The 22,135-nt window shown below is 41.1% G+C and overlaps 1 protein-coding gene and 1 non-coding gene across 8 annotated transcripts; one reads left to right on the plus strand and one right to left on the minus strand.

Moving 5' to 3' along the window:
* Positions 1-173: 173 nt before the first annotated feature.
* Positions 174-19,708, minus strand: gigyf2 (GRB10 interacting GYF protein 2). 7 transcript variants are annotated; one of them, XM_028593209.1, is made up of 29 exons: positions 19,570-19,708; positions 17,016-17,066; positions 16,671-16,833; positions 16,390-16,485; positions 16,048-16,156; positions 14,251-14,356; positions 14,064-14,104; positions 13,941-13,976; positions 13,660-13,752; positions 12,564-12,751; positions 12,203-12,350; positions 11,311-11,562; positions 11,034-11,203; positions 10,643-10,799; positions 10,353-10,519; positions 8,927-9,021; positions 6,166-6,294; positions 5,897-6,027; positions 5,675-5,775; positions 5,240-5,380; positions 4,966-5,124; positions 4,629-4,874; positions 4,422-4,544; positions 3,906-4,265; positions 2,520-2,725; positions 2,243-2,394; positions 1,934-2,139; positions 1,069-1,210; positions 174-964 (listed from the first exon to the last, which is right to left on the minus strand). In XM_028593209.1, exons 2-29 carry the CDS (start codon positions 17,051-17,053, stop codon positions 897-899), a joined length of 4,023 nt encoding a protein of 1,340 aa, XP_028449010.1. In that variant the 5' UTR covers positions 17,054-17,066; positions 19,570-19,708; the 3' UTR covers positions 174-896. The 7 variants fall into 7 exon arrangements, with proteins under 7 accessions (XP_028449010.1, XP_028449009.1, XP_028449008.1 ...); XM_028593208.1 differs by having other exon boundaries at positions 12,564-12,754; XM_028593207.1 differs by having other exon boundaries at positions 12,564-12,769.
* Positions 19,709-20,528: 820 nt separating this feature from the next.
* trnap-agg (transfer RNA proline (anticodon AGG)) lies at positions 20,529-20,600 on the plus strand. Its single transcript has one exon. It is a non-coding gene; the product is annotated as a tRNA-Pro (tRNA).
* The last annotated feature ends 1,535 nt before the right edge of the window (positions 20,601-22,135 follow it).

The following is a 22,135-nucleotide window of genomic DNA, read 5'->3' on the forward strand; positions in this document are numbered from 1 at the left end:
AGGATCTCTGTAAATTGCAATTGATCGTAGTGTGATCGAGTGAATGTGTGTGAATCAAATGAACTCTGCACAATTGTGGTTTTTCTGAATAGTTCAGACACAGGTTTGAACAGCCCACATATCAGACTGTTTTATTATTTCATACCGCAATAAAAAAGTATGACTCCAGCAGATCATTTTCATATATTATAATACAGATGCAGAATTGAAAGTTTATTCTTTAAACAGCCTAGTATTATACAAGAAATAGATAACTACTTGGAACTTTTGACATGTCCTTAAAACAGGACATAAGTGGGCACGAATCCTTGGGCTTTACCTTGCATCATTATCCATGAACACCCAGCAGACAACGGGGAGGGATAAGAGAAGGGGGGGAATAAAGTGTAATGGGAAAACATTTAATAAATAAAACAAAAACAATGGATATATTCTCTCTAACCTGTCCCATAATATCCCAACCACCCCAACCATATATCCACACTTAAAATAATGGGAGGCCAAATTTGAAATTTGTTGTCACTGAATTTCAGGACAAGATTCGGAACCAATCAGCTGATGCCCAACATACATAAACGCCTCTGCAGACTTTCTCCAGAAACTTGAGTTCATTTGCTGATTGCTCTCTTGGCTGGTCGGATGTTTCACTGGCCAGTTTTCTACAGTACATTTGTCTCGAGGGTTTTCATCAGTTTGTAGGTCCGTAAGCAAATGGAAAACACACCCTGCCTTAGAGATCATGGTTTGTTCACAATTTGGAATTTATGAGTGATTACCAGAGGACATCTGATAAATGTAAAACTGAAAATAAGGGTGAAAGTGGCAGGAGGTTCGGGTAAAACGACTGCTGTTCAAATTGGATACAGTCAGTTGGGTTTGCTTGGCTGCAGTGCCCCTTAAAAGTCCTCCAAAGTCTCAATCTCTCCCATATTCAATCTCTCAGATGACGCATTCACAGAAAAACCTGAAAAAAAGAAAGAAAGATGCAATTAGCGGATGAGATATAAAAAAAGCAGTGACACATCGTTGCAGATTTTTCAGATTTAGCAGATGGGCGTTTGCTCTCACCTAGAAGGCTTGGGTCTGCACGAACCATCTTCTGCTTCTTTTTCTTTTTCCCTGAGGTGACGGTCTCAAAGCACTGCTGCTGGCCACTTGTGTGGTTGGACTGATAGAGTGACGAAGATCCCGTTCCACCCCATACAGAATCCTGGACAAGAAAGAAATTTAAAAAGACTGATTCAACTTTTGGAGAAAAAGCAATTCTGGGATGTTCTGGTCTGTGACGACAGCAAAGTCAAAATGTCGCTACTTGACAGTATGTGTTATTTATATATTGCTGTATCAAAATTATGTGTGACATAATAAAAGCATATCCTTATTGATGCAAAAAAAGCATTTCAAAATAAAATTTTGCCATAGAGCCATCCTGCTTAGTGATATGCAACACTACCCACAAAGCTTAACACACCCAAAAACATTAAAGGGAGAGAGACCAGAAAAATCTGTCATGGTAGCACTTTTGAACTATATGATACGTAGCCAGACCAGTCTGCAGGAAAATCACATGGACATGTTTGGTCTTCATCCCATTAGGAAACAAGGAATAAGCAGTACAATGACATGTTTTGGGACTGATCCAAAAGGGGTGACGCGAGCGAGAGTGTCACACCAGAAATGTAAATAACAGTTGTGGCCATGGAGTATGACGAGATTGTCGACGTCCGATGACTTGCTCCGATTGGTCTGAACATGCCGGGCAGAAATTCCCCAGAGCACAAGCTATTTTTGGGGAGCGAAAGGGACAGCGGTCGCTCGGTTTGATCACATTAAAAGACTCACATGGCTTTAGAAGGAAAAAAATGGGACCAAAACATATGGTACCTCATATACTGAGCCTTAAGCTTGCTGGTTCCATTTCAGTCTTGCTTACCTGCTGCTGCTGCTGCTGCTGCTTGAGGGGTTGCTGTTGTTTCTGCGGTGCCGGTTTCTGTTGGTTAGCGTTCTGTTTGGCACGACGTTCCAGGAACTGCTTGGCAAAGTCCTTGGCCTCGGGAGTGTCCCCCAGATAAGCCCTGACATAGTCGTGCACCTCGTATGGAGAGTCCACTTCTTTCAGGAAGGATGCAAACGTTGGAACTGGCAGGGAGATAGATGGAATATTTGAGTTTGGCTTCTATAAATGGTTAATCAATAGTTGTAGGTAGAGTGCTTTTGCAAAGATATATATTTAAAGTCTTACCATCCAGATTGTTGGCTGTGTTGAGGGTGTGCAGGGTTTGCTCACACCATTGCATGAAGGTGTCTTGCTGGCTCTTATTGACCCCTTGAAACAACTTTAGCAGCTTCTCCTCCTCTTCTACTTTTTTATTGGCCCGCCCACTCACAGAGTTACTTTACATGCAGGGGGGAGAAAAAAGGAAGTTATTAAGATCTGTGCGTTACTCATATCCTTCATGTGGTAAGTCATGCTTTTCATCAGGAGGTTGGGTCAAAGACAGTTTTTTTTCCCTATTTACCTTATGTTGGCGTTGCCTTTGTTGTTCTTCTGCGTGCTGCTTTTCTTGGTTTGAGGAGGTTGCTGGACAGCCTCTTTCACAGCTTCATCCCAGAAGCCCATGTTAGAGTTGTGGGTGTCACCCCAGATACTGCTGGAGTCTGAGCCCCAATTAGTGCAGGTGTTAGTGTTCACAGACCCCCACACCGAGTTACTCAGAGACGATGTCTGTGATGAGAATGATATACTGTTACTGACATACCACTTCTTTCTAGGGCTGCAAGAAACAATACATTTCATTACTGATTAATCACTTTCTCATTAATCAGTTAAAAACAATTCCTCAAATAACTCAAAAAACGTGATTACTAAAAGTTGTTTCATCCATTTAACTATAAACAGCCCACTGTATTTCGCATGGATAATTATTACTGTCACACAACACGCTTATGGGCTGTGTACAGGTGACATGACAAGGACGGTGTGGATTGCAAAATGGAAAAAGAGAGAGTAAATAGCGAGGGGCCAAGAGAAGAGACAGGCCTGAGAAAACAACAAAGTTTCCAAAGTTTGGGATCATTTCAAGCTGAAATTAATTTGATTACTTGATTAAAGCAACATTGCACAACTACAAACCATGTATGCAACAGCTTTAAAATAGTTTTTATGCTGCACTGACTTGTAATAGGGAGAATGGTGCCTCTGTCATTCTCGCTGCGCACCCGAGCGCCTGTTTCCTCACTACATAACTTTGGCGAGCAGGTTTGATATCCTGGGAGAAGTGCTGTTACACTTTATGGCACTACCACTGATTTTGGTGAAACTGGATCATATTTTATGGAGAACATGTTTTCTGGTTTTCCCTCTGATGTCCTGTGGCTATTGTGCCTTGACTCTCGTAATTTACAGAGTTCCCTGAAGAAAGCCCATTTTGCTAATGTAAGGCTAACAGCTAACTGATGCTAACTGAAGCTGCCGTCAACATTATAGATTAATTTTATGCCGGTTTGACTAATTGATTGATCTAATCATATCAGCCCTCCTTCCTTCTTTTGCAAAAGATCACTTGAGGTTATTATGATCAAAAAGGTCACTTTTGGGAAATTTTAGATGATCATTTCAATTTCTAAAAGATTTGTGAAATAGTTTAGAGGCAGGAAAACAGAGCCACAACTATTCTGTCATAACTTCAGGCAGCTATTTCTAAGATACATATACACTGCTCTGAGGAACTGAGCTTTCACATCCAAATTAAATGAAAACTGCATTAAGTTATATTTTGGACATTAAATCAAAATTTCTAATGTCAAAATATTGTCCACTAAACATCCACCACAAACCCTGTGGCTTTATGTAGCTTTTATCCTCTTTTAGCCAATAAAGACATGATATCATATAGGTCACGTACAGTTCTGTTTTGAGTACGGATCTGTTGTGGGGCAATGGGGTGAGGTGTTTGTTGTTGCTGCTGCTGCGGTGGTTGTTGTTGTTGTTGCTGCTGCTGCTGCTGCTGCTGCTGCTGCTGCTGCTGCTGCTGCTGTTGCTGATGCTGCTGCTGATGCTGCTGCTGATGCTGCTGTTGATGCTGCTGCTCCTTCCGCTGTTTCATCTGCTGGGCTTCTTCCCTTTGAATCTCCAGCAAAGATTTAGTTGCAGTTGGCTGTTTTGCCACACTACCCCAACCAGACAGCTTGGCCTGGGGCTGCTGAGCCAGTTGCAAGGCCTGCTGCTGCTGTAGCTTCAGGAGCTCTTGTTGCCGACGTCTCTGCTGTGGGGGTGAGGAAGGTAAAGGAGGACACAAATAAGTTTGCATAAAAATGACATTTGGCTAAATGACAAGAATTTGTCAAAAAGAGTTACTTTTAACTAAAACATCGCTGGTGACAGAGCCACCAAACACAACAAAACTGCTTGCTGTCTTTACCTCCTCCTGCGTCTGTCGTTCTCTCTCCTCTTCCAGTTTCTGAATCTCAGCCAGTGACAGGGTGCTCTGAGTCTGGTTTATAGCGTTGACCGACTGCTGGCCCCACTTTGAAGAGGATGGAAGCTGCAGAGCAGGACGAGGCGTTTCATGAACTTTAAATATATTTTGTAATGTCTACTTCTGCTGACTAACCTTCTGCGCCCTTACCTTCATGTGTGCAAGCTGCTGCTGCTGCTGTTGTTGAAGTCTCCTGAGGGCCTCTTGTTGCTGCTGCCTCTGTCTCTGCAGCTCCTGCTGTCTTTGGGCCTCCTGCTCTCTCCTCTTCTGCTCCTCCAGTTGTTGTTGGGCCATAGCAGCTGCCGCCACAGCAGCAGTTGCCTCTTCTTCCGCTCGCTTCTCCTCCTCACGCCTCCTTAATATTTCAAGTTCCTCTTGCTTTCTGCGCTCCTCTTCCTGGTGAGGTTGAAAATGTTGCAATTTAGGGCGGCATTTCACAAATCCAGAAAGGATGTAGGAAGTATGGGACATGATTTTGTTAGCTTACCTGTTTCCGAAGGAACTCTTCCCGTTTCTTTCTCTCCTCCTCTTCCCTCCGCCTCTCCTCTAATCTACGCAGAGCTTCCTCTTGTTTCATTCTCTCCTCTTCCTCTTTTTGTCTGCGATGTGCCTCTTCTTGCTCTCGCTGCCGTCTTAAAGCCTCCTCCTAAAGATTTACAACACTGGGTCAGTCCCAACGACATCAAAGAAAAGTGCCTCACAATGAAACAGTAGCTCAAAGGCTTTAAGTGCTGTAGATTTATATTGTTTTAATACTCGACCTGTTTTTGCCGTGCCAGCTCCTCTTCTTCCAAGCGTTTGCGTTCCTCCACCTGTCGAGCCCTCAGGGCCTCCTCCAGCCGTTTCCTCTCCTCTTCCTCCCTTTTGGCTCTCAGTTCTGCCTCTCGCCTTTCCAACTCCAACTGTCATAAAACAATAACACATGATATTATCTGTAGCCAGGGATGTGAGATTAGAGCATATTTCAGACCAATCCTATAATTTAAAATCATAGATTTGTCAGATTAATTGTCAACTATTTTAATGCAACCAATTTCATTTTACAAGTAAAATAGCAAGAAACTACATTTTCAGACTTGGAAAAGACTCAGACATAAGATGCTGCTGTATTCAAGACTATTAGAGGTCTTGACTTTAGATGAGGAACATTTTACACAGACAACAAAAACAGAAAAGTGAGCAGAAATACTTTTTACCTTGGCAGATTTTGACTTCTCTAACTGTTGCATCTGCTCAATGGTTGGAGCCTGTGCTATGGAGTCTATAGGTAAATCCCACACGCTGCTGCCATCCCATGCTGTTGAGTGTGATAGAATATGATGCATTAGAACTGCTTTAACATAATATAGACTTTCCTTTTCCTCTCATGAGATTCAAAAAGAACCCAACGCTGCAGAATATTTAAGGTAGAAACTCACTGTTTGAAGCAGCTTGTTGGACATTTGGTGTGCAGGAAGCCTGAGAGGACGGGTTCTGCATTTCCCACACAGAACCGGAGTCTGGTACAGACAGGGACCGGGTAACAGGAGGTAGGAGGCTCTCAGACGCTCTACAAAAAACACAAGAAAATACACATATTAATAAATGCAATATTCTCTTCATGTCAATGTAAAGTAGGATTTGTAAACACAGAAGCACAGGTACAGATGTATTTAGAGGTAGGGCAATACAGTGATAGTTTATCAACCTTAGCTTGAGAGCCTGGTATTGCTGTAGAAGCAGGTTGATCTGCTGTTGGTGTTGTTGCTGCTGTTGAAGAGGAGCTGAGTTAAGAGCAGCAGCTTTCTGCTGGGCCAGGGCCTGAGCATACTGCTGCCTGAATAGTGGAAGACAATGTGTGGGATGGGAGAAATGAGAGCCAAACAGGAAAAATTTGTTATAATTTGAATGAATATCACTAAACACACACTGCATGTTAGAAGTTTATTTCCTATATGCATTAATGCGATTTAATGTTGGATGTATATTTTTTTACAATTGCATAAGGTGGTGGAGGGTGATTTTGATTGTGAGGCATTAGGGGTATGGGGTTCACAAGAACAAGACAAGATTTTAACTATTTTAAAAGAAAACTTCAATTTAGAAATATGACTGGAAAAATAGTCTATACTCAGAAAACCAAGGTTACAACGTAACCAAGCGTTTCATTGCAGCAGTAAACCAGGAAGTAGGCTGCTCTTGTATCAATTTATGACCATTTTAAGATAGGGCGAAAACATTTCTCTTTGTTTAATATCATTCAAAGTTAGGTTTTGCTTTCTGCTTTCGACTCATTTAATAAAAAGAGAAAGAGCGCGATCGGCGTGAGTCAGCGCCACACTAAGCTGCAGTCTGTGCATGCGTCGGGAGAGAGAGAGAGAGCGGCCGTACCCTCTAACATTCGAACGCTGGGTTTTACAGGCAGCTTTTTACAATTGCAACTGCGCTGCACATTTGGCGAAAAAGGCAGGGGATCTTCTAGGCTAATTTAGAGATCCAAGTCAGACTCATCTTCAAAGCCAGATGTATTATAAGACCAACCAGGTTAGACTGTCTACTGGCTGCTGCTCTGCACTTGTGACCGATATCGTGAGACAATTTTTACCTCGACGGGAAGTCTCGTCACATTTTAACCTTGCAAGATCTTGTGGGACGAGATCTCGTCACACCTCTATGAGGCATCAATTCATGCTGTAACCTATTCCTGTATTAAAGGGGTGATAGAATGCAAAACCAATTTTCCCTTGTCATAGTTGAATAACGACAGTTCGGTGGGTAAATAGAACATACATAGAAGCTCAAAATCCCATTGACACCCCTTTACTATGAAAATCTCATATTTTGAAACTGACGCTGAAAAAGGGCGAATCTCAACAAAGCTAGAAGTTGACGTCAACAACCCAGGACCTGTACCTTTGTCACGCCCATGGATGTATTAAGAGAACGGTCACGCCCCAACATTTACATTGGCTACACAACTGACCTGAGATCAGGTAGTCTTCTGAATCTAGGTCGCGCAGATCTCTGCTATTCCATTGCAAAATTTACTTCTGAAACTTTTTTATGAAATCAACTATGTAAAGCTCAAATATGGGCCGTTTTACGAAATTTGATGGCTAACTGCAAATTTTGTCCAACTGTGTGTCGGAGTTCAGTGGCCGGTGCTGCCTGGGTTGCTACATTGCCGCCCTGCCTGTCCTCCTTCACAGACCCCGGCCTGCTGTGAGCTTGATTGAGATCCGTCACGGTGCTCAATACCCGCGTAAACTCACCCTTTCTGGGTGACTGGACTACCAAACGCCGCTGCCCTGACAAAGCTCCAGGGCCTGCAGCTCGCTGTTCTCCCTCCCCTCTTCCTGCTAAATGGCCGGTGTGTGTGACTGAGAGCGCGGTCAGCGAGCTTGTTACGCCCGCAATCTCTTAAAGCAGGTTCCAGTTAATCTTATAATGGATATGTGTGTGGAGTTATTTAAACAAATGATCAGGGAAATAAACGCCTCTTGTCCGCGAGTCTCATTGATAGAGCCCGCGGTGAGCTGGAGTCCATCAATGAGAGCTAGCTAGCCTCCTCCTAACGAGACCTCTGAAATTCACAAAAATGCATTAAATTGAAATCGGACAAGTGTTAGCTAAGCTTTGTAAGACCTTGGGGAACCTGTAATATACATGCCGTGACGAAATTCAAACTGTAAATATACTATAGTTATGCCGAAAGTGTAACTAGCTAGCCGCAATCGTTTCCCATTGTATTGAATGGGAAACATAGCTAGCTAGCTGCTCCTCCTAACAAGACCCCCGACGTTCACAAAAATGCCTTAATTTGAAATCGGACACAACGGTTAGCTTTATAAGACCATGGGGTAGATGTTATATAAGTGCCGTGACGAAATTCAAACTGTAAATATACTATAGTTATGCCGGCAGCCACCCAGCTCCGCGGAACCCCGGTAGTGCAGTAATCCACAAAGGGTGACTTTGCCCTGGGTATGGAGCCCAGCAGACTGCCGCTTTCTGGGTGGAGCTCCTAAAGTCCGACACGTCAATTTTCGTAAAACGGAAGTAAATTTGGTAACGAAACATTGCAGTGTCTGGAATATGAGATTCTGTCGCGTCTCTAATGTGTGTGTATGGGGATTTGCTCAACCAATCAGCGCGCAGCTCATCTAAATATTCATGAGCATACCATATTTGGAAGAAAAGCTCTAAGTTACAAATAGGGCCAAAACACAGGGATGCATAAGGCCAATAAAATATCAACCACGCCATTTTCAGCCCAACCAATGTTACGTACCCCATTAGGAGACCTTAAGGAACAGTGTGAAATACCCTATATAATCATTCTATCACCCCTTTAAGCCCAGGGAAGTGAGGCAGTTTATAAATGTGTGAATTTGGATATTTTCATCATGACACATGAACAATCATGCTGCAACTATAAACAAAAAGTGTCAGATATGAGTCTGGTGTACCTGAGGAGGTATTGATATTGGAGCTGCTGTAACTGGTAAAGGTTGAGAGCAGTGAGCTCTTGCTGCCTCTTCAACCTCTCTTGATCACCATCCCCCTGCATTATACAAGAAGACACAGTTGAAATAAATCATAGCAGTCAAAAAAGTATAAGGTAGCTACAAAAAAGAAGTTTGGACCTCAAATCTGCTGTTCACTCACAGACTCTTAACAATGTGAAAGTGCTTGAACAGCATCCAGTTGTCCAAAAGCTAATACAGACCTTTACTTATTCAACAAAGGCCGCAAATGCCACTAAAGGTGCATCTACTAAATATCAACTTGAAAAAGGAGACAACTTCAATTTGTACTTGACATAGATCAATCACAAAATATATCCACAGTCACCATATCAGTTTAAAAAAAAAAGTAACTTAATATTTGATAGTTATGTATAGAAATGGCAGGAGCAGATGTTCCTTGTTGCTTTAAAGAGACAGTATATTTGCTAATTTAATTATGTGTACCTTCAGCTGCCACTGTCATGAAAGGACAGAGAAGACAGACCATGGATGTATTATGAAAAACAAACAGTGAGTGACTATTTCCACAAACCGCTTACTGACACTATGGGAGGAGTAAATATTACATATCAGGGGTTTTCATGACTCAGAATGAGCCTTTGTGGGGTGACTATGCACGACAGTAAGCATGATTGGTTTGCATACAGTAAAGGCAGTGAGTTGTTTGCATTTTGCCTGTTATTTCTGACAATTTGATAAACAAAAAAATGTCTATTATGCTTGAGTAAATAAAACCCCAATCAACAAAACTGTTAATAAAAAATATATATATAAAAATACTTCCATTAAAATCAATGGGGGAGTCCGGCGAATACCGAGTGTGGACAGTAAAAGTGAGATAAGTGCTCCTATTCAAGTTTATGTTCGGCTTGCTTCTACCGTTGTTTGGTAAATTGCTTTTAAAAACACATTCGGACAGGATTTGAATTTCTATTTTTAATCTCAATTGTTATCATTTTGGCACTGGTGATTTTCCTTTGGTGCTGGCTACAACCTCTTTGGGGGGCACCAAAAATTATTCTATGCAGGAAAACCCTGCATATGCATCTTTATGAGACAGATGCATTTAGACATTTTCAACATCTGGCTAGAATTTAAGATTTCAATCCATCTTGAATGTTTCTTGGATGCATTTACACTTTTACACAGCTTTTTGTTGCGATCAAGAAGACAACTTCTCAACTGCTACATGAAAAATCTTTACAAAGTCCATTAAGTCAGAGGGAAGGCTCTTAAAAGAAATAAATACATAAAAGGATTCTTCCAACACTTTGTACGGTTACAAAGTGTGAAATACCAAGCCATCTGGAGGTCAAGGCTAGTACTGCATCAAGCACTGATTACAAAACATAAAGCAAACATATACCTGAAGAGGTGGTGGTGCAGGGCCTGGAGTAAACGGTACTCTTCCCCATATCTTCATGATCTCTCCAAGCGCTTGAAATACTTCATCACACCCTCTTTTGACTAGGAGAGACATTGTGAAGTAACCAGCCTGGAACCACTCAGCCATCTCCTGGTTATTGAATGGACCTGAGCCCAAAAAGAGAGCAAAGATAGCAGAGGAGATTCAGGGGCAAAGCTGGAGCAGTTTTGATAATAAATGTACAGTATTTAAGTCACATTTTGAGAACATAAAACCTCTTCAAACTGTACCCTGTATCTCCCCTTGGGGGTCTTTGTAGAACCACTTGAGAGCAGCCTCGTGGGTGAGTGGCAGGCCTGCAGGTTTGGGCTTCTCTGAAGTCTTTGCTGTAAGCCTGTCATCATCCACCACACTATCCTGTAGGTATGCTACCATTTTTTCTGCCTCCTGGGGAAGGATGGGAGTCAATACACAGAGAGACCATTTTAGAAAGATGTAACATCACCCATAGTCTGGCTTTTATCTCTGTTATTATATTCACAATATGTTTTCCTTTTCAATGAATACAAGATTTTAAGAGATCCATTAAATCCATCAAAGATATCTTATGACTGTTAGTGGAATAGAGGATAGCCCTACCATCTCATGACTGATTTTCATGTTAAAAGTCTACTAACTGACCTGCTCAAAATGTTTCAGTCCCTCATCTTCATCTGTGTCATGTGGCACAGTGGTGGGCCTGCCAATAGGTGCAATTATACTTGAAGGGAAGGGCAAAGGATTATTCATCGCCACAGGAACCTCCATGGGCTTTTGCGGTATCTGGATGCTGGGCGATGGAGCAGATAATTCTGCATAGTATGAGGAAAAGCACATATTAGGATGTTTTCCTGGTAGGGGGAACAAACTGGCAAAAAAAAAGTCATATTTACAGTGAAATTGAAGACCTAAATCCCACCTGCAAGGGTTGTAGAAATGTGGTTCATGGGTAGGGACTCAAGCATACTGTTAGACATGGGGACGTGCAGGGGGACTTTACAGGGCGCTGGTTGGAGATCCAGGGGTGGATGCCGTTCAGATGGCCTCTCAGACTCTTCTGTTCTGTTGGGCTGGCTCAGGGACAGAGACTGGGCAGGAACCTGGGGCTCTAAGACTGGGGGAGCAAGAGTTGGATTCACAGGTAAAGCCTTCTCTGATGCTCTCGACAACTCTAAAAAACAAAAAAAGAATAATTGTAAATACATGAGATAGGATCATAATCAACATTACTATGATCCTCGATTTAAAAAAGTTTTGATTATGGTTGATATTGAACATGACAACCTCTTTCACATCAGCCATTTTATTTTTTTTTGGTCATGCTCACATCAAGTGGATTAGATTGTTTTAAAAATGTCACTAAATTCCTATTTAATCATCGTGGTTGGTGAACAAAGAGCAACTTAGTGCGTCTTTTTGTGTCCTAAACAACAAAAACCTTTTCCCTGTCAGAGAACATTGGGTCTGAAAATATATGTTACGGCTGTGTGGCTTTTAAATCTTATTTCAGTAATAACTGAGATATTACAATTACTGTACCGTTTCTAAAAGATAATTGGGGCAACATTCTGGAGTCAAGGCAACAGAACGGCAGAGTCCACTATGAGAATACCATTCACAGGTCAGCACAGTGACCTTGACCACCAAATTCCAATCAGTCCATCCTTGAGTCCAAGTGGACGTTTGTGCCAAATTTAAAGAAATTTCATCCAGGCACTCCTGAGATTTTGTGTAACAAGAATGGTACGGTTGGAAAACCCGAAAATGTCCAAAATGCATTCAAAGAAAAATCAGCACTCAAACTGTCGGACCTTTTCGTTCGGCCTCTCTCTTGGCCTCTGTTTCCATTTCTTTGGTCTCCCTGGGCTGACAGTCATCCTCCTCCAGGCCCTCTTCACACTCTTCCAAGGGTTTGAAGTCGAGTTCTGCCTCTTCCAGGATTGGCTCCTTGGAGGCTTTCTGAATACACAACAAAGATCAAAATTACAGTACCTCTGACACCATTATTATCCCCAAAAGCTTTTAATCTTAGTAGGAAAAGAATGATCTACTTTATAATATCTAGTGAGGACGAGCCATTTATATAAATAAATGGCAATTTAATACTTACTTACTTTAAAAGTCTATATCATTCATTGATTTAATCAAAACTCTTCTCAGGTCTACTCTTACCTTGAGTGAAAGAAAGGCCCCCGACGAGTCGAAGGTGCCCGCCTCCTCGTCTGCGTCTTCCAGGCACCACTCTGGCAAGCTGTCCCTCTCGTCCTCCAGGCTGCCGCTGCCTGAACGTGGCCTCCTGTAGCCACGCTCGTCTTCTCTTGCATCAAATGGAAAACGCCGACGCTGATCTGGGTGCCACCCTGCTGACCGAGGCCCATCTAAAATGGTTAGTGTTCACAACCAATCTTAATCTGATGATCTACCATGGCTTCATCAAGATGGACAGCACTTTGGATGGACAGCAAGACTTTTGCTACCTGTAGCGTACTGAAGTGCATGCACATACAATAAACCATGGTAACAGTTTGATTATTGAGCATGTGCATTAAGATTTGCAGTTCAAAAGCACAGGGAAAGTGATGAAAAGAGAAATCAGTGCACCATTAAACTGTCCATTTTACATAAAACATGTGCCCTTAATTGGTACCTGTTATATGTGATAAAATTATAATTCTAGCCATGCAGCAACTATACAGAAAGAAAAGGTTGAGTCGTAGAATACCCCTTAATTCAAAGGGTTGTATGGTATTATTTTTTCTCTGTGCGCTGCAATGAATACACACAAATGTACAAAGGGTGCTCCAATCAGGATCACTGGAAGCAGTATTGGCCAATACTGATCATGGGTCTATTTGAAGCTATTCTTTGGATAGATTTTTTATTTAGCTATTCTTAACAAGATTGTATATTATTTAGTATTAAAATTAAGAGATAGTAAGGATCATGCATTGCCAACTATTTATTTATTGGCAGGCAACATGTGCAACATATTTCACTATCTTCGGTATAATTTCACAACAACGTGAGAGAGAAATAGTAATAGATTTTTCAATTATGATCAGTGACCAATCAATCGGAGCACCCTTAAAATGTATCTTATTCTGAAACAAGCCATACAACAAACATGGCAGTACATCACAAATACATTTATCAAAGATAGATGTAATGGTAATATGGTCAGTGCTGCGCCCACCTGGGCTCGTGGGGCACCACCGGTCACTGTCCCGCCGAGACCCTGCCAGGCGCCAGCCCCCCTCATCATCCTCACCATTCTGAGAAGTACGCCAGTTCTCACTCTCTGATCGCGTGAAGTCGTGCTTCCTCGGTGGGCCTGTTACACCATCCTCATAGTTTCCTCGGACTGCATAGAGTAGTGGGTAGGGGGATGGTTAAAGGTCAAGACATCATAATTACATTGATAGTTTACATTTAAAGCTACATTATTAAACTCAAACTCACTGTAATCGGTTAGAAAACTGTAATTTGTGCTATTTACACCTACTAAAGAAATCTGGACTCAGTCTCTTAAATTACAAAAGGCACACTTACTGTGATTCATTGGAAAATGTCCTGGAGCAACTTCAGCTAGGGTGACAGAGAGCAACAAGTGGATAAGCCAGTGCATTTGCCAATGAATACATCATTATTTAAGCAACAAAATTTACCACCAACCTGGGTCTTTTCGACCTGGCTTTTCAAACCGTCTTTCTCCCCTGGTGAGAAAAAAATACACACAAGTAATTTTAAAAATGTTTAATTTCGGTCTAGAAAGAAAGTCTCATACTGAACATCTGTACATGGTCAAATAAATGGCAGATTTTTACAACAAAACTTGATACCACAATGGGCATTTTAATACCTTTCTTCCCAGCTTTGGGAGCGATGCATCTCCCTCCCTCCACGACCAAAACCTTCCACATCATCAAAACTTCTTTGGTAAAACCCTCCATCTCCTCTTCCCCGGCCTGAAAACAATCAAAAGGTTGACATGACCTGAAGAGATCAAGTTTCTATTGACTGTGTGCAAATGCTAAGCATGAACTCACCTTTAAGAATTATATATTTAACATTGTGATTAGGAATGCACAGATTGTGAAATTCTGGGCCAATACCAATGTTTAAAAAAACAATTTGGCCAATAGCCGATGTTTTGTTGTTGTTTCCCCTTTTGTGACAGGGAAAACTAAGGTTGCTGACTCATTGTAAGGAGCTGCTACTGATTAAATTCGTACTCTAGCCATTAGCCGCTTTCCGACCGGAGGGATTTTTGCAGCTCCTAGAACATAAAATTCCTAGAACTCTTTTTTTCTCGTGTTCCAACTGGACCAATTTGGAGATTTTTAAGTTCCTCTGGCTGCAGTTCCTGTAACTCTTTCAGCTCCTACTTCAGGGCAGGGTCTTTTTGCGGTTCCCTTTTCAGCATAGGGACCTAGGTCAACGAGGGTCGGGTTTCCGGTACAGAAAGACCAACTACGAGACAATTTTCGCCATTTTATTCATCACTAAAGTCACTTCTGACAACGTTTTAGGCGAGAAATGAACTGTTAACATTTCGAATATAGGCAGTCTTGCGTAAATTGATGCCGAATTGACAATTTGCTTCAAAGTTTTCGGAGGTCAGAAGCTTCATGAAGTGAGGCGACAGTCGGCAGGCGCCTGCCCTGGCCGCTAGCTCATTGCTCGGCCAGTCCTGATCAGAAACCCCGCTGTAAGCCTCTCAGACCGCTCTCGTAAATAAGAGGCTTTTATTTCGCCGTTGACGGTTCGTTTGTTTAAATATCACAACACATGTCCATCATAAGATTAAAAACGGGAACCTGTGGTTAACTGTCTTTTGTGTGCCCTGCGGGCTTGACAACCTCGCTGTTGGACCGGCACCCACACCCACCCACCCACACACAGGGGAGAGAGAGATACCCGTTTCTCTTCGGGAGACTTTTTTTGGTGTATTTGTTTTCTAATTTTAACGCTATAAAGACCGTTGCCATGTTTGCATCACTCCCTTACCCCTCCTATAGTCCCTATGGCCACTTGGCCAGTGCGAATGCAAATGGGAAAAAAACGGTTTTGGGGGAGAGTAGTTAGTAGAACTGCTTAGAAGTGGACTTTTCCTATAACTACCTGGTCGGAAAGCGGCTATTATCCAGACATAAAAGTACATTAACAATAAACATAACACGGGTCGGCCGATAACAGTGCTGCTATTTACTGAACTTCTCTAAACACTTAGGACTGACCAACAGTAACTTAGGCAGTCTAAACAGCACTGTAAAATACAGTATGCGGATACAGTTGGAGGATGTATATAGTTGTCTGTGTATGTGTGATACTAGCTGTCTGTTTTCAAACAGGGGTTTCCATGTTTGAGACATGAATAGTTGAAGCAGCTGCAGAAGAGTATGCCAAGTAAGCACAACACCTACAGAGTGCTAATATTACACTCCTTGTCTCAGTTGGTGGGATTCTTTAAAGGCATCTTAAGTATCTGCAGTTGTTTTGTGACTTCTGAAACTGCATAGACAAAATAACTAAATAGCAAAAATAAAGACTAATTTGAATATTATAATAAATATACCATAGTGCTTTCACATCGGAAACAGTTTATCCTTGAAATGAAAAAGGAAATATTCATGTATGATCTTAGTTCAATTCTTACCTCTACCCCTTGAGGTACTTCGGCCTCTTGGTGCCCCTACTATCGGACCACCTCCTCGCCCTGTCAGCCGAAGTACAGCTGCACTGTTTACAGACATGGAAAAATTTCTCTGCAAACACAAAGGGGGACAAAAGGCAAGCTCTTAGCTCTTTTACTTGCACCGGCTCTGTATTTGAAAGCCTAATTGCTTTAAGTACTGTATAATCCAGGTAATTACAATAAGGAGCCAACTGGCCTGAGGCCAATATGGCATTTGTTTTGGTGATAAGTCAGAAGATAAATTGTTTCTGATCATCTTACCATTTCTAACCAAGATAGAGAACTGATATTAAGTACTCATACCTGTTCCTCCTCTGTAAAAGACACAAGTGCCAGAGGCGGTAAAGGCTCCTCTTGCAATATCGGCAGGAACTCCTTATCATGTAGGTCTATAGGGATCTGGAGGGTTGAAATAAACAATCAAAAAAATCTGTTAAGATGGATAAGGGTTTTAAAGAATGTGTTATAACACACTAAAATAAAGAAGATGTAAACCTAATGGGCAAGAACATAATTTGTATGTAAATCTGTTGACTGCAGGCCTGCATCTACAGCTAAGATGCAGACATTATAGGCCTACGAACCTTGTTATCCTTTACATAAAGTGCTAACATTTCTTCTCTCCCGTAGCGATAGTCTGCAAGTTTATACTTTGGCAATGCAGGTGAGAGGGGTGGAGAGGCAACCCCGCAGCCACCGCCTCCACCACCACCACTGCCACCACCACCTCCAGACAAGGCGCGGAGCCTGCAGAGAGGGAGAAAGGATAGTAAAAGAAGAAGGGTCAAAGGTAGGGGAGACAACACTTAAGCTGAGGTGGCACTTGACATGTCTGAACATGTATGTAAATGCTGCACTGGGCTCCAACAGAAAACCAGTTTCACCACCTACAAATCAATTCTGACCAATCATGAATTCATTCCATTTACCATTCAGGTCCAAAGTTAAGTGTCTGGGTTTCGGCCATTCTTCTTGAAGTTCTACACATATGAAAATGGAGGAAAAGGATTAGTACCACTCAGTATAAACCATTATGGTATAAGTAGTATAGTACTACTCACATAGACAAAAATCCTACATATTTACTTTCATAGCCTGTTTTATTTAACAAACATTCACTAATAATTAAAAGGTCTGTGGTTTTAGTGTTGTTCATATACTAGTGATGCAACAGTTAGCTGTATTAATTGTACCTCTTCCAAAAAAAACTTTTGTATGTTTTCAACAGGAAAATTAGATTAGACTTGCATACATCACATGGACAAACAATTTAACTGAAGTGCTATCTTGCTTTGTTGATTATATCTTAAAATCAGGATACCTAAAATTCAATAATTTTTCCCCATTCCAAACACGTGCAATTAATTTATATCTACACAAATATTATTACTTAACACCTATGTTGTTTTACCATACCTGTTTAAGTAAAAGTTTTATTTCACAATTAATTTACAATAACGTAATTCTGCTAAACAGAATTTAGAAAATACTTGTATCACCTGCTTTAATTTATTACAACTCCTCAGTATACATAGCCCATCCCACTAGCACACAAGCAGTGTACAATTTCAATCTGCTAAAGCTATTTTAGGAAGTCTCCCAGTCTGCAAAGAGGGTGTGTCAGACACCTTTAATTGACAACGGATGTTACCTTTACTTCAGCAAATAGACTAAAAATAATAATGTTTTGCCAACAAGCTTAGCTGTTTGTTTATACTTGTGCGTGTGTACTGTCAAGACTTAACACTTAGGCTTGAAATAAAGGATTTATTACATAGATGCTTTCTCAAAAATATGATATTGTGGGTTTTATATATATATATATATATATATATATATATATATATATATATATATATATATATATATATATATATATAAATAAACAAACAACACTGCACAGATGTTTATATTCCAACTTCACCTTAGCACATTCCTTGCACATGTATTCTCAACCGTATTACCTGTATATAAAGCCACTATAACTCAGCAATTTGCAATCTCATCTACTGTTTTAGTCACAGCAAAGCAAATGCATATTTTCTAATCTATAAACATATTTTGTCTGTTTTTTTATTTACCTTTATATATAATGTTTTTTTTTTTCTATTTCTAGTTCTGTGTTATATATGCGTATAACGTTAAAGGATTGCTAGAGTTTACTTCGTTGTGCAATGACAAATGAATTATATTCTAAATATCGGGCACAAACGGCGACAGTAAACGTACAGTACGTTGCCATTGACCATATGGAAGTCAGGATAAGCCACGTGTAAATTGGTAACGTTAGTTAGAGCATAACAGTTGAAAATTCCCCCGTACATGTATCGGTGTTATTTAAGACTTGCCTTTTGATGAGGAAACAGCTTAAGTCTGCGGAAAACATGACTGACCACTATGTTCTTTCATAGATATCTAGTTGTCCGGATTGTTACCTTGACGTTGAGTCCGCCATGTAGCTAATGTTAATCAAACAGCAAAGCAGATAACGTCACTTAACGTTAGTCATACCGACCCACCCTGCTAATGCCATGGATGTATTAGTTAAGTAAAATTACGTTACTGATGAATGTTAAAAAGTTGACGATGGTCACTCCAGAAGGTTAACGTTAAGTGGAAATCATCTTCGGTTACACGACGCTTAAGTTATCTTCCGATTCGGCAGTTAAAGGGAAACTTAACGCTGAAGTTAGCTTCCGATTCACATGTTAATTTCAGCGTTAGTTAGTTTCCCGTAAGTTCCCCCTTAACTGCCTAATCAGAAGCTAACTTCAGCGTCGTCTCAGTTACCAACTTTACGTTAGCTAAGGTAGCAAGCTAACCAGTTAAATACACTAACATGGATAATTGACACATGGCACTAGTAAAGCACATTAGCCTGCACATTTTTCCAACGGTTAAAAATTGACAGTATACGTATAGCTAGTTATGTTGAAAGGTGGCAGCATAGTTGTTGTTAAAGTGCTAGCTAGCTAGCTAGTGGCACACCAGGGTATTTTCGATGGCCAACAGAGGTTCTGCTAGCGCGTTAGCAACGTCTTATCCCAGCGTAGCTAATGTATGCATGTCATAAGTGAAGGTATACATATTGACACTCATTTAATTTACCATAGGATAAGACGTCTTGTCATATATTCTAAAGTTATATAACACAATGACGCTGCTCTAACGCATAAGTTGATCCCTATAACGTTACTCAACACTTGTAGCTAGCATGCTAACAGGTTGGCTAACTAGCTACACGCGGCCTTCGAGCAGCCTGGATCCACAACAACATTTCCTCGTTAAACCGTCCCGCACCTCACACGGCCCGGACACGCACACCGAGTCACTAGAGCCCGGTGCTGCAAGGCCAAGTAAACATGGTGCTTGAACAACAGTTCCAAGCACCCCAGCTCGTCAGAATATCACTCTCTGACACGGCACATAACTTAAATGTACGTTTTTTTTCTTTGCTAGTGTATTTAACGTTGGCTGTCTTACCTCTGCTTGATCTGACAGCACAAGGTTTGTATGCGAGTTGTGTGGCTGGCTGGCTGGCTCTCGCTCTCTGTCTCTGTCTCTGTCTCTGTCTCTCTCTCTCTCTCTCTCTCTCTCTCTTCGGTTTCCACAAGATGGCTGAGTATGGGTCACATGACAACTGATAAAACCCGTATGCAGTGGTCAGAATTGCTGACTGGTGCGTATTCACAAACAGCCAAGTGAATATTACCACTGTATTTATTGCTTTTATGTTATACACACCTGCTCTGCACAGTTCATTCAGTCATAAACAATGTCTCGTGAAATTTAGTTTAAATAAAGCGGCTATTACTTTGTTTCTACACATCAAATGCATTCAAGAAGGAATATGGTACAGGTCAATGGCAGACTCAGGCTGTCTGAGGGGCATGCGTGAAAAAAATAAAAGAAGAAAGTTTTCTAGCATGTAGGGCAGCCTGGCACTGCATCACATTTAAAGGATTTGTACTTAATTTCGTTGTACTTTTTTTTGCTATGAATAGGAATTATATTTTTAATATCGGGCACAAACGGCGCAGATTACATTGCCATTGACCATATGGAAGCCAAGATAAGCCATGTGTAAGTGTAAGTAACTAACATGTTGAGCCGCATTTTCTCAATTTTAGAGGACACTTTCTCGCATTTTCTCTACTGGAAGGGCATGTTGGAGAGCACTTTATCACGTTTTCTCTACTGGAAGGGCACCCAGAGGGCACTTCATCACATTTTCTCAATTTGGGCACCCATTGAGCACTTTATCATGTTTTCTCCATTTAAGGGCACCCTAGAGGGCACTTTGTCACGTTTTTTTCCATTTAAGGGCATCTTAGATGGCACTTCGTCACGTTTTCTCTAATGGAAAGACACTAGACTCAATTTCTTGTTTAAATCAAGGTGCATATTTTGAGAAGTCTAACACCAACCCATGTGTGTACATTGGCTCGTTGGTCTAGGGGTATGATTCTCGCTTAGGGTGCGAGAGGTCCCGGGTTCAAATCCCGGACGAGCCCTCTGGATCTTTTGTTTGTTATATCTTCATTTCATTTTACCTCTGTCTGTCCTGCAGTATTGAAACAATGTGTCATGCCTACAGCTGATACATTTCAGGTGAGTTATTTTTCACAAGCCACATGTATGTTCAAATGCATAACACTAGACTATTATACTACATTATAATGTTAATGTTTTCATACTTGTTGAACTGGCAATATTGGCTGGTTTACTTTGGTCAGAAATCATATTACCTAAATAAATGTGATATTTTGAAATAAAAGTCCCCTGAAATAAAGAAAAGTAAAACTTATATATATCTTTATTTATCTGTAGTTCATTGTTGTTTTACTGTTTATTTTTGTAAAAAATATTTAGCTAAAAGTTTATTGTTATTCTTATACTGTATTTTTTATATATTTTTTCTATTTAAAGAGTGTTTTTGTAAGATGCTAAAATCTGCTGCTGGAAATCGAATTTCCTTGCGGGAGTCATCCCAAAGGGATCAATAAAGAGAAGTCTAATGGTGTGTCTCAAATCGCGCATATCTGTACTTATACTAACTATTTGAGTACACTCAAAATGTCACTCGTCGAAGTGTGGTAAATGCAGTGCACTACAAGTACCCGGATGGTGCACTCATAACGGTGAAAAAGTTGAGTGTGGATCGGACACTTTCCACACTCAATTGTCGCCATCTTGGCTACGTAACGGAAGGGGCGGAGCTAACAAAAGGTGAAAAACTTTCGATAATGGCGGCCGAATACGCGACAGCGAGACCCAAATGTAAGTTCAACATTAGTCTTTTTGCTATACTTGTTTAACATATACGCAACGCATGTTTATGTATGTGTGGTTAATTTTGCAGTCAGTGATGATTATGATAATTATAACGTTTATTTGCATCGTAATTTGACGTGCTATTAAGCTAGCTTTAGCTAACCTTAGCTAGCTAACAGCGGCGAAGTTACCGGTACTTATAGCTATGCTCTTTGGTTTAACCTCTGGCAAATCAGTGATAACCTAGCTAACGTTACATGTGTTGTGGTATATACGGTTGTTGTTTTTAAACTATCGTCCTCACTGCAGACGATTTTAGCGTTAGATGTGTGATCTGGTAAATATACATTAAGCTGCCAACGTTAGTAGTAATGTTACAGTACGTTAATGTATGCTATGTTATATCATATTAACAGTGCAGTTTCTGTCCTGATATTACTTATATAGCTAATCGTTAGGGACACGGACAATGCTGCCAACTTGAGGGAAGTCCTCCTCTGCTGGAAGGAGAACGACCTGGGGGAGGAGAGAGAGGATTTCCCTGCTGGTCTTGTGGACAGCACGGTGCAAAGGCTCTGGCTAAACCACGATCAGATGTACCGCTGGCGAGCCAAAAGAGGAAGACAAGGGCCTCGATGACGGGTCCCACGCCGTATGAGGATGTACCGTTAAAGGATCCTGCTGTAGAGTCTGAAGTCCACCCTCAAATCACTTTCCCCATCAAAATACAGGGCCAGCAATGAATAGAACAATAGGATCTATTTAAATGTCTATT

Source organism: Perca flavescens, chromosome 12 (genome assembly GCF_004354835.1).
Source record: "Perca flavescens isolate YP-PL-M2 chromosome 12, PFLA_1.0, whole genome shotgun sequence".
In the NCBI taxonomy this organism is placed as follows: Eukaryota; Metazoa; Chordata; class Actinopteri; order Perciformes; family Percidae; genus Perca; species Perca flavescens.

Bases quoted from the DNA above. Each gene is read 5' to 3' on its own strand.
- gigyf2 (XM_028593203.1), bottom strand. From the start codon at position 17,053: ATGGCCGAAACCCAGACACTTAACTTTGGACCTGAATG. The intron at 4,875-4,965 runs GTAAGCTAACAA...CAACCTCACCAG, and splicing joins AAGAGTTCCTTCGGAAACAG to GAAGAGGAGCGCAGAAAGCA. The intron at 1,211-1,933 runs GTAAGCAAGACT...TTTCTTGTCCAG, and splicing joins AGCAGCAGCAGCAGCAGCAG to GATTCTGTATGGGGTGGAAC.